General features: G+C 37.3%; 1 protein-coding gene across 1 annotated transcript in view; it reads left to right on the top strand.

The window, feature by feature from the left end:
* The window catches only part of ABCA13 (ATP binding cassette subfamily A member 13), a 195,813-nt gene extending 183,614 nt beyond the window's left edge, over positions 1-12,199 (top strand). The window contains exons 53-55 of the mRNA XM_054191743.1: positions 9,407-9,512; positions 10,413-10,550; positions 12,113-12,199. Of these exons, the coding sequence (XP_054047718.1) occupies positions 9,407-9,512; positions 10,413-10,550; positions 12,113-12,199 (331 nt within the window). The remainder of the gene's footprint in view (positions 1-9,406; positions 9,513-10,412; positions 10,551-12,112) is intronic.
* Positions 12,200-12,684: the final 485 nt, after the last annotated feature.

Below are 12,684 nucleotides of genomic sequence, written 5' to 3'. Positions count from 1 at the left end.
TTCCATGGAAACTGTGTAGCTGAAGCTGCACTAAGATTGAAGGCAGGACTAAAATCCCCTTAACTCCTAGCTTATTGATTGATTTAGTCTCCAAATTTTCCACACTTAGTGTTCAGGAACCTATTGAATTTTTCTAAAACTTTAGAACCTTTTATTAGGAAAAAATAGTCACTAGCTTTATCAAAGGATTTAATTAAAATAATGCAGTTGTCTGAATTTGCTCTGACTGCCTAATTCATTTTCTTGGCTTCCTGGAGCAAGGCCACTGTAGAGAGCACAGTCTTAAAGCCTCATATACACACAGCTGTTAAAGCTTTCTTTTCTTTCTTTCTTTTTTTTTTTTTTTTTTTAATTAAGCATACAGTAAAGAAATTTCCATGCTTTCTTTGGAAATCCTTTGATAAGTGCTGGGGAGAAGCCAAAGACTGTCCCTGTACTCCTGTTATTCTTTTGCTTACTCTAGCTTCCAAACTTCCCTCCAGACAGAAATGACTGTGGTTTTCTTTACTTACCAATACAGTGCTCCACCATAAACCCCAGGCTGTCACACACCTAATAAATAAAGTAATTGTTAGGAGATTAAGAAACCCAGTGCCTCTGTGTAATTCATGTTCCAAACTGCCTTGAAGACAATTTCCAGATGCATCATGTACCTTATGGAGGACTTCTGCATCTACATGGGATGGGAAAGGAGAAGAGAAGCAGCATTCTTTTACTTATTAATCCAAAGAAAACCATTGCAAAAATGAAACTTTAAATTATTTTGATCTTATTGTTTTCTCACTTTCCACTCTGCCTGTGAACATCCTGAAAAACTTCCAGGACGTGAAAGAGTATTGAGCTACTCCTTCCTTCTCATTTTCCTTCCCTCCCTATTATTTAATAGCCCTATCATTCTCACTGCCACGTAGAGGAAAACGTTTTTACTTCTGAAGTGATAGACTGTGAGGGTTTCTAAATCTATATAGGAAACACCTACTGGCAAAAGAACACTCTCCTTAACAGCCACCTCCACTGGTATAGTCAACAGTCAGTTATATTTTTCAGTGTTTTCCTGCAATTAGCCCTGTCTAGTGGATGGCACCCATCTCGTCTGCTGGCACCATCTTACAGTAAAACGCCGTCACCTTAGATTTTTTTTAACGAAACTGTTCATGAAGCAATGTAAGTGAAGGAAAGCATAAGCAAAACTGAGTTTGCTGCATCTGATTTAATCTAAATCACTCATACCGTAAAGATTGTTTTTTGATGGTGCTTTTGTGTGCTTTGTGTGTGAATGAATTAGGCTAGTAATATACAGGCAAGAATGTTACTAAAATAAATTAATGGGGACCGTAGTTGTAGATTATCATGTTTTCTCTGTTAGATTTTACAGCTTTTTTTTAAAAACTGTGCTTATTTATAAGCAGCCCTTGATATCCTTTAGCCTGTCTTCAATTTGTTTCTACAAATAAAATTGGACAAATATTTTAAAATCGAGTACAGGTGATGTGATGGAGCTTTGAAGATTGGAAGAAGCAAAGAAATCTAAACACTGTATAAACACTTAAACCAAATAAAACTTTCACACAGATTTTATTTATGATAGAAGGAGTCCCGTATTGTAAGAAATAACAGTAGGAGCACATTTTGATATTACATGCCATTACATTAACTTGTCTCGAATTTTTTTCCTCTTTTAAATGTACCTATGAAATGTACCTATGAAAGTACTGAAATGACATTTTATTCTTCCCTTCCTGGTGATTCTGTCTGTCTTGATGGAAACCCCCAGAATTGTTTTATTTGCTTTTCCTTTAGTAGCATTCCAGCCTGTAAAGCCTAGATTATGATCACCTTTTTGATGGATGTGTGATGAAGGCTTAAAGGGCCTTCCTTGGGGCCCTGTTAAATTTGTGTCTTTGCTGAGGTGGGAAGCTTCAAGGATTCAGCTTTCTCTCTCACTACACTTTCAGCCCTTGGCAGATGTGAAACTCTATAATCTTGGACCGAATACAGCTTTGTCAGATGGCGGTACAAAATTCTGCTATGAAGGATATGGGTGAACTCCAGGAAGATGATAATGTGAAACATAAAGGCTTCATAGGGATATAAAAAGTGACACATGCTGCTTCTAATGTGTGAGACTTGATTCATTTTTCCAGCTCTTGTGCAAGCCTGTTACAAAATGCTCATCCAGAAATGTCTTCTCGCTATGAATGGAGGTGTTTGGGGTTTCTGCTCCCACCTGTAGACCTCTGACTTTATTTATCTGTGTGTAAACAGATTTAAAGTAACCTCAAATGTTTCTCAGTAGAATAATAAGTATTGGACTTCTTTAGAAAGGCCTTTTGTTGCAGGTGGCAAATTTCTTAATCACATCAAGAAGGATGTTAACTGTAAAGAACAAACTGAAGTGCAATTTCCAAAAAGTTAGCATCTTGGGTTCTATAGATGTGGTTTGTATGAGAGAGATGTGTTCGCAGTTGTGCCTGTTAAAACCTAATTTCAGACAACTCCTGCCAACTGAGTCAATTACTCTAAATTGTGAATGGATTACATTTTAATGCTCTCTCCAGTATTCTCCATTATACTTAATGTTTTTTTAAAATTTGACAGAAGCATTTCCATGTTAGATACAGCTGGCCAGTCCTCTGGGAACAACGTTTTGAATACTATCCTTCATTCTAGGGCCATCTGGACAGACTTCTCATAGCTGAAAAACCCATACCAATTTTTCAAGTGCTGGACACACATCAAGTCTTTGCTCAAATTTTATCAGCAAGCCATCTGATTAAATTACACAACAATTAATCCATTTGTTATAGCAGAGTTAGAATGGGAAATGTGTTGGAAAGCTATTTACGCTTTACCTTTTTTGTTTTTTTTAAAGGTTGATTGAGAATATTTTATTGCTTTTCTCAGTCTCACACATGTAGATTCCTTAAATGGAAAAGAGGGGATTAAGTTTAAAGATCTCATCAATATTTCAGCCTTCAGTGGAAGCAGTGTTATTGTACTAACAGATATACTAGCAGTAAGTTTCTTACATGCCATAAAATATAGAAGTGGATATAATTTTTATTCCTGTTGACTAGAAAACAAATTCCTTTTGTACATGAAAAATTTATTAAGGCAGTGTATGTGTATTTATGTAATATAGCTATTAGTTTATCTTCCCAGAGGAAAGCTTGAAGAAAATAGTTCTTACAACTTTAAAAACACACAGATTGAGAGTTCAGAGATGAGCAATATCTTCGCGCTGTCAGAAAACTTTGTGCAACATTAATTCAGCCCTACTGTGCGTGTGTCTTGCAATGCAATTTTTGTCATTCTATACTATGTTTTCCACGGGACACTGCATTACATCTGTGTACCTGTTCATTCAATGAGCAGCAGCTAATTAAGATTTCATATTCTCCTCTTTCCCTGGTATATGATCTGTGTACTGTTTTTATTAGTCATTTTTCAAGCCTGTCTCTAAACACAGTATCATCGGTATTCATTGGAGCAGTGCTTCATAAATATCAACATCATCAAACATGTATATTTTTCACAGTACTTCCATGTTCAATATATAAATGGTGATTGGTTGGGGAGGTGGGAATCCGCGATCACTGCTGAGGTCAGGCTGGGCAACCAATTTAGGTGGTGAGAGTGAATTCTGTCTTTTATATTCTTTTACCATGATTATTATTGTTATTGTTATTTTCCTTTTCTCAACCCACGAGGTGGTTTGTTTTTTTTTTTTCCCTTTCCCTTCCTTTTCTCCCTCTTCTCCCTACCCTTCTGGGGCAGGGAAAGGGAGAGTGAGTGAGCGTCTGCGTGGTCCTAGTTGCTGGCTGGGGTTAAAGCACAACACCCTGGAAAAATCATAATAAATTAAAAAATAATGAAACAAAATCTATGAATAGTATATGGATAGTATATTTGTTATTTCTGTTTGTTTGTTTGCATCTAATGAAGTTTGTCTGTTCAGCAGCACTGAGAATGTTCTGAATAATTGCAGGAATTCATATTTTGCAAGTGATAGTATACTTGTATTTGATTTTAGCATTTTTTAAAAAATAAAGCAACTATTTCAAATTTAATAACCTTTTTTCTTTCCTAGATATTGTCTTTACGTACCACTTAATAGATGGAATAATTAAAATTATTGTGTGATTTAAAATTATCTTAAACTTTAATGTATTTGTTTTCCTTATTTTATTTCATTTTTGTTTCCTTTGTCAGTGTTTTTCAAAGTGTTTTGTTTTAATCTTGTTCAAGTTTTTGTAAATTGTACTTGTGTCTAGGGCTGTAGGGGGAATGACCTGAATCTGTATCCCATGCTTCAGTGATCATATTGGAATAACTAAGTTCGCTTGTCTAGATGAGGCTTATTCACTTAGCGAAAGTAGAACCCTCTCTGTCTGCAAATGAATGTAAACCAAAGCAGAGGGGCAAAAACAGCACAGTAACAAATTATTCCCACTCTTTGATTTACAGCATATATTCTAAAAGACACAGTTCCTTGCGGACATTAAGTGCCTATGTTCTCTTTATTATTTTTTATTTTGTTATCCAATAATGTAATTTTGAAGTAATCTTTTGATCAATCAGGCTAGCGCATACATAAAGTATGCACATTATATTTCCACCGGGAAACTTTCCGGGAGCTGTTATTTTTTGAGATATATATATATAGCACAACATTCTCCAGGAAATGTAATCTTTGATTAGTGGAAAAAAAAGCATATGGATGATTAGATGCTTTTCTTATTCATTAAGGTTTGGGAAATAGGGACATGTTCTTGATTTCTTGAGTTTGCATTCACCAGTTTTGACTGGGGGAGAGAAGAGATGGTAAATGGGCTTTGGGAAGAGTGTGATTCAATGGTCATTCTGGACCCTGCTGTAAGTTAAAACAGTGGCTTGGTTTTGTTCATTATTGGACAAGCAAACTCCTAAGTGTTTTAAATGAAAATACAGATTTATTTAAAAAAAAAAAAAAAGGCAAATAGAAGTCTGCTAATAATGGACTTTCTCACCCATCACAGTAAACAGGATTTCACGGGTCAAGCTTCAAAAACCACTGGGTTAGTAGCTCTAGGGACCCCTTGTGACCAGCCAAGCGCAGGCTCAGCTGTGTGGCCACAAGGCATTATCTTACAGCAACTTCTCTTCTTGTCCCCATTCAAATCTCTGAACCAGGACCTCTGAGGAACGGACAGAAGGGAACATTGAGAAGCTAGTATTACTTGATCTGCCTCAAGTGCCTCTACTTGCTAGTCACAAGAATTTTCATCCTTTGGGTGACTAGATCCATTCCCATTGCAAGGCTAGAAGGCTCACCAATAAAGCAGCTAGGGGGCTTCCTTATAGCTGTAGATCTGGCCACACTTTATTCCAGTGTGTGACTGCAGCTTCTGCGGACACATGTCTGAAGTAGTTTTAGATTATCTGTCTTTGCACTGCTGGCAGCGTGGCTTTGGAACTGCATCACAGGCTGCAAAACCCTTCTGAGAACTCAGGCACCATTTGGGCGATTAGCCCAGGCTGACCTCCTCCGTGTGGTATTGAGACTGAAACAACCGTGAGGTCAGATCAAAGACGCCTCTCGAGCAGTATCCTCTCTCTGACAGCAGCCAGGAGGGAAAAGTACAGGAACAAGATAAGCACGTGAAGTTACTTTTCCACATTACTTATAACCCTTCAGCAATTTGTTGCTTAGAGGCTTCATAAGCCAAGGGTGGTCTTAGTGGATTCCCCCTCCTCTCCTCTCCCCCTAAATTTCTCTAATCTCTTATTCAGCTCGTGTCAAGTTCTGGCATCCACCACATCCCGTGTCAATGAGTTGTACGGTTTCCCTATGTGCTCTAAGGAAAATTACCTTCTCTCACTGATTTTGCATTGCTTTCCCTATAACTGAATGTGATGCCCCCTGTTCTTGCATGAGAAACATAGGAGAGCGAAGAATCATTCCATAGTTACATTCCTTAGGCCAGTCATGATTCTGGTATCAGTAAAAACACCTTTCTACGACATCATCATCTTTCTTTGATACTGAAAAGTTTTAGCATATTTAGTAATTCCTGACATGGAAATCGTTCCGTTCCTTGTTGCCATTTTATGTTCCTTTTGTTCCCTTGTTATTTGAGCTGCTCAGCGAGCTTGGGGACCTGTGTAATTAAAGGTGTGGAGTTCTTGGATGCATTTTGTAGTCCTGGCTAAGCTCACGCTTCTGCAGCTGATGCTGTTGTTAATACTCAAGTTAATTAGTTTACAATCAGTCTGGGAATTTATATTTTCGTTTCGGTCTCATGGTGGCATTTGAGCAGGTAAAGCACTTAATAAGTAATACTCCCAGAACTGCTAATGAGGTGAAAATCAAGTGTGAGCTACTAGTTTGACTGAGTGAGAAGAGGAAGGATCAAGAGGAAAAATATTTTTTTTTTTGACAGAATATGTGTGTTTGTGTGTATACAGAAATAAAAATGCAGGTGTTGTTAAAGTAATGTGGTAGAAATTAGCAGTGGAAAATATCTTTGTTGAATAGCTTTGAAGAGACGCTGATTCTTTTGCGGCAGATGGCTGCTGAACAGGTGTGCTGGCTCAACTTATGCCATTTTAATGATAATGTTTTCCTCCTTAGGTCTTGAACTATCAGGTGCTAAAGGTTCGATCCTAACAGTGCTAATCAAACCAGATTGTGCTTTTCTTTGTAATTCTACTTTGGTTTTCTGAATTAATTATATTGTCTGAATCAGGGAGGAAAACAGGGAAAAAAATAGTCACCTCAGTTTCCATCGCCTCAGTTCGCTGCTGAAAGCAGCTTGCTGATTATAGCAAGGGGAAGTGTTTATTGCTTATTAGCTTACTCTATATGGGGCGTTCTTATACTAAAATGAATTATAAAATCAAGGTATAGAAGCATCATAATTTGACTAGCCAAAAGAAAAAAAAAATCTTTTAAAGCTTTTTATTTGTACCATGCTGGTGTTTATGTCATCTACTATTTAGAATAAAACCAAAGTTGCACAGACTTCTCTGTCTTTGCTAATCAGAATGTTGATTCATTTTCTTTGGAAACTTCATTGCATACAATTTCATTTTATGAGACTGTTGAACATCTCCAGAAGCCAGCATTTTTAAAACTGTAATTCAGTGGTGGCTGTGTAGAGATGCCAGAAAGCTGATCAGAATCAATGATCTCCCGTAAAATGTTGCCTCAGGTTGGCTGTCAAGTAAATTGAACACCCTTGTTAACTATATCCATCTTTGTAACATCTTTTTTTATTGTCACATGTATTTTTTTCAGGGATGATGCTATGCATTTAAAACATTTAATTAGAGATCTATTATGTGTTAGTAAATCATTGCAAAGGAAATTGGCCATCTACTGCTTTGGATTCCACCTTATTCTGGATCTCTTTGGAGTAACAGCACTGTTCATCTGTCAGGTCTTATTGCTCAGTGAATATTTGGTGCCCTGCCCTTGGACCCAGTAGGATTTAATTCATATAACGTCCTTCAGGAACCAACAAACAGGACACTATTTCAAGCAGTTCAGTGGTTGCACATGACTTAAAAAAGCCCATAATACTAAGAAACCCCAACCAAAGACCAAAAAATCCTACAACAATTTATTTGTAATGTGACTTTTCATAAAGTGCAAGTTCTTACGCAGAAGCTGCCACTGTCATACCTAAAATGTAGTAACTATGGTTTCATTCTACACAAAGAAATAGGATTCTTCTCTGAGATGATCCTTGGAAATTATATTTTGAATTCATGTGAAATTCTTAATAGAATAAAATATGCAGTCTGTAATTTTTCATTGTGGAAACTTGCACTGTTCTGAAATCAGTGAAGACTTTATTGCTTTATACCAGCAGAGGTTCTGGTCCAACACAAAATAGAAGTTAAAAGCTCTTACATTGCTATACAGGCATTATAGATGAGGAATAGGTGGTGCTTCATGTGAAGTATTTTGTTGGTAGTCACTCAGACAGTGGTTAAACTGGACATATGTCTCAGAATAGTCCTCGCTATTTTTTATTACACTTCGATTGATATTCTGTAGGCATGTTTTTCTATATTGGAAAAGGGCAGCATCATAGAGCGTGCTGTGATACGTACTTCTGCTCTGATCACATGAAAATGGGCTTCACGGCTGCCGGATCCAGCTAGCCCAGCTGCTACCCTGAATCACAAGTTGTACACAGAAAAGACATGGGAGAGGGGAGGGTATTGGCACGAGGGTGCCATACAGAGGATAGTCCTGCAGAAAAGGATTTGGGGATGCGTAATCATGGAGATGCAGAATGTAGAAAAAGGAAGTCATGCTGGAGGGAAGGATGTGGGAGTGGTGGTCAGTGGGAAGATGGAGGAAGGAGCAGGTTTCTGGGGGGAGGTGGGCAATGCGGTCTGAGCTCCCTGTCCCTCTCCCAGCTCTGCCTTTCTATCGCTCACTGGCTACAGGGAACAGCAGGGGCAGAGGAAAGCTCTTCTGACTTGGCTGCTGCTGCTCTTTTTTCCCTAGCAATGAACCAAGAAGGTGAACCCAAAGGGAGGACATGTAGCTGCAAAGGAGGGCTGGGAGGGGAGGGATGCAGCAGCAGCAGCCCCACGTCGCCCCATCTCTCTGCTGAGCTCTGCCGTTGCACCTTGCTCTGGGAACTGGTGCCGCATAACTTACAACGCTTAAGCAATGTGCATAAAAATAGGATTGCCATTTCAGTGTTTATGGGTTTATTGCAACTTCCCCAATTAAATATTAGCAGTGAGTAAATCTAATAAAAAATAATGTGTTGGTTAGATTGCCTGTACTTAACTTTTATCACATGTATGTTGAGAAAGAGAAGTTCATTTCCTAAATTATTCTGAGACAGATTGTGTGGCCATAGAGCTAAAGAAAATTCATTAACTTTACAATCTCTCTAAATAACCCTATAGTTGCCTTTGTGAATCTGTAAAACACAATTGTACTCACATTGCTGAAAAAAAAGCTGTGCAGCTTTGTTAAAAGATTTGGAAAATAATAGTACTACATGCCAATTTTTCTCAGTAGAAAAGTTAAAGGATTTGTTTTCTTCTGTATTTGCGGTTGGTAATCTTCAGGTTTTTGCTAAGCATTCAAAGCAATATAACAATTAAATCATGCTTTAGTTAGCCTAAGTTCAAGTACATTGAATAGTGAAGTATCCTGTAGTAATTAAAACAAAGGCATAACACATTTTTTTGCTTGTTTGTTATAATTAATTTAACAACTTCCTCATTGAAATTCTATTGTTCGATAGTATAATACTAAAATCACAGTGATAATACAGTAGGCATACATGACACTATTTGACATAATCAGTGTAAGAAAATCAATTGAAACAAATGTCCTCCCTGTCTTCATAATGTAGACAAATGGATTTATGTTTCTGTGTATCATTCTCAGGTTTGGAGATGGCTATTCTGTCAAGGTTTGGCTTAGTAAAGAAATCAGCTATCGAAGAATGATTTTGGACCGTCTGCAGCTGCATTTTCCTGGAACACAGTTCAAGGTACAGCTAAAACTCCTCATCATAGTATTTGTTCTATGGCAGGATTAAGTATGGACTGGTAAGAACAGTATATACACATTTGGATATATTGCTCTTTTTAGAAAAAGTGTGTATGAGCATCCCTTTTATTTTCCTATTAAGCAATTCTTAAAAATCTGACTTGTGATATTGATTAAATCAACTCCAAATAGTCATTTAGGCAACATAAATAAACAGACCCTTTCTCTGAGTGAAAATTTCCTTTTGCTTTTATTGTTGGTGAAGTTTTAAGTTGGTGAGTGAACTCACCTTTGCGTTCACCTGGAGTGCAGTGTAGTCACTGAGAGTATTTGCTTTGATTGCTTTCTGATAAGGTCCGTAGATGATAAGTCTCAGTCTTTACTGAGATTTTTATTTGATACAAAGCCTTACAAAAGACCTATAGTAATTAGATTCCAAGAAAAACTCTCCAAGGCCTTTATTTATTTTGTTTGGTTTTTTCTTAATTTTATCCATGTTTAGGAAAAGAATCATGTAAAACTATGACTACCTTAGATATGAACCTGTTTGTGTATGTTTATGTGTTTGTGTGTGTGTTTGCTCAACCTTTTCCCAGACTGCATTGTAATGGCACTAATCTTGTTGGATTAAAATCCTGTAGGATAAAATTCTCCAGGATTTGTACATATTTTCTGAGATTAACAAAATGTCATCTCAGAACACGCACAAAATCTGTGCTCTGAGTATGGACGTTTCTTTGTGCTACCGTGTAGACAAAATAAATTCTTGTTTGAAAGCTCATATTTTCCATGTTAAACTGCAGTAAGAGCCTATTGAAACTAGCCTAGTTATAAGCACGTGTAACCTCACCATAATGTGTGTTCGCTTTTATCTGTTTCTATGATTTTTGCTTGTTTTAAGGGACAGCATCTTAACCAGCTCGAGTACCATGTACCACGAAGTCAGGGATGCTTAGCAGAGCTCTTTAGAGTCCTCGAGAATCACAAAGCTTTTCTCCAAATCAAACACTACTCCATTAGCCAAACCACATTGGAGCAGGTATTTTTTTTCTTTTTCTTCTTTTTCTTTCCTCTTTCTTTTTCTTTCCTCTTTTTCTTTCCCCTTTTTCTTTTTCTCCCCCTGTTCTGTCTGAACATGCTGTGTACTGTAATGCTTGGTGCAGTAGAATACTATATCATTTGCTGGATTACTCAAATGCATGCAACAAGCGCCAGGCCATCTCAGGTCTACGCAGTAAACCCTACTGCTTTTACACCGGAGGTTAGCACAGTAAAAGCATCACAATAAGCTACATATTTGTACTGTGTGCATGCATAATCAGCAGTTTAGATGCATCTAGATCTGTGTGGGATGAGAAGGTGGGACTGTGAACTGTCACCTCCCCAGTCCAAAAGTTGGGATCTTACCAACGTCCTTGAAAAGGCTGAACCAGTCTCTGCAAATTACAGTAAAACTTAGACTTACGGGACATTTTCCTTTGAGAATTTTCTTTTGCAGTGAGTATCACGCTGCACATTAGAGAACAGTGGAAATGCACAAGCAGACAGAAGAGATCCCACTTCTAAAGGCTGTGAAATCCTATTTGGGCAGCAGGAAGAACAGAATGGTGGCAAGGATGGGGTTTCTGGGTGGTTATGGTGTTGTTAGAGCATCTTCATATGCAACTTCTTGTTATGTATTCTCCAAACTGAGAGAGTCACACTTAGTCATAATATTAATTTTCCGTGATAGATGGTGTGAATTTATTTTTTCCCATGTGCAAACCATTAATGAAATATTCTGATCTGTACTTATCTATTAACTGCTTGTAAATGATCTGTTCACTGAATGGCTGAATATAAGGTACTTTCAGCCTGTTGATTGTTCAGGCATTGTTCACTCCAGCTTACTTCCTCTCCATTATTCATGGTGATTCATCACCTCAGTCACCTACCATTGTTTCCTCTCTCTGACTAACTGAGTGTCAGTTTTAAACAGGAAAATAGTTCTGAATAACAAACACCCTTATAATGCATCACAAGTTTATTTGCATATGAATATGATCATTCGAATCAAGACCAGCCATCTTTCTGCTCCTTGATGTCAAATAGTTGTGTGATTAAAAAGCAAACAAGCCTTTCTGTAGTAAGATCTGTTTAAAAATAAAAAAGAGTCAAAGAGGCACATTGGTTGGTGAATTGTCACTCTGCAATGTTCAGAAGGATACTTTCACCTTCAAATACCTGGACCTTCATCTGTGGTGGTTATTGATAGAAACAGCAGGCTCAAGCTCCTTAGGTGTGTTATTTCAAAGCAAATTAAAACATTTGTTTCCCACTAACTTGTGCAGCAGTAAAATATCATTTTCATACATAAGGTAGTAGCTCATTTTACCATTGTTTCTATAATTCATCAACCACTGTTTTAGCTGGAGAGGTGAAGAGGGATTATTTCTGGAGTTTACAAAACATATCTCTAGAGGGATTACGTCAACAAAAACTATTAATTTTTGTGTCACAAAAGTTTAGGAAAGAAACTGAAAAATATCACCAGCTACGTCTCCAAAGTTTCAGTTAAAGTACTGTTATTTTGAAAGTCCTACTTTTTTTCGTGTCTTACAGGTATTCATTAATTTTGCTACACAACAGCAAGGAGTCTCCCATTCTTCAGAAGAATCTCCTGTTCATCGTGACCACCTGCCAGTCTAGGCTCAGAACAGGACACAGCTTCAAGAGCATATAGGCGTGTGTATGTTTGTGTATATATACACACATTTTACATGCAATAAGTTTTCAGCTGTTAACAATTTGTGTGATAGAAACAAATAGTAGAAGCAGCAGTGAGTTTGTATTTGTAGGCCAGAAGGAATGCTGCCAGGTCTCAGTAAAACAAGAAACTCGTTATCTGCAGACCAAAAATCTGCCAAAACGTAATGCTTTTTAATTAACTGGAAATTTATAATATAAATGGCTTAATAATGTAGCTATGTGTAAAAAAAAAAACCAAAACCAAACAAAACCAAAAAGCTGATCTGAAAAGTCACAGTGTATAGTAATTTTTTTTTTTGGTGGTGGATCTACATTCATTTGACTACAGTAATCTCTTGCATGCACATTTAAAATCTAATTTTTACATGACAAGGCAAGAAAAACCCATTGAATGGTAGCAATAGCTAGGCTATCACCCAATGTTT

This window comes from Rissa tridactyla, chromosome 2 (assembly GCF_028500815.1).
Source record: "Rissa tridactyla isolate bRisTri1 chromosome 2, bRisTri1.patW.cur.20221130, whole genome shotgun sequence".
In the NCBI taxonomy this organism is placed as follows: domain Eukaryota; kingdom Metazoa; phylum Chordata; class Aves; order Charadriiformes; family Laridae; genus Rissa; species Rissa tridactyla.
This window is presented reverse-complemented; position numbering and strand designations above follow the sequence as displayed.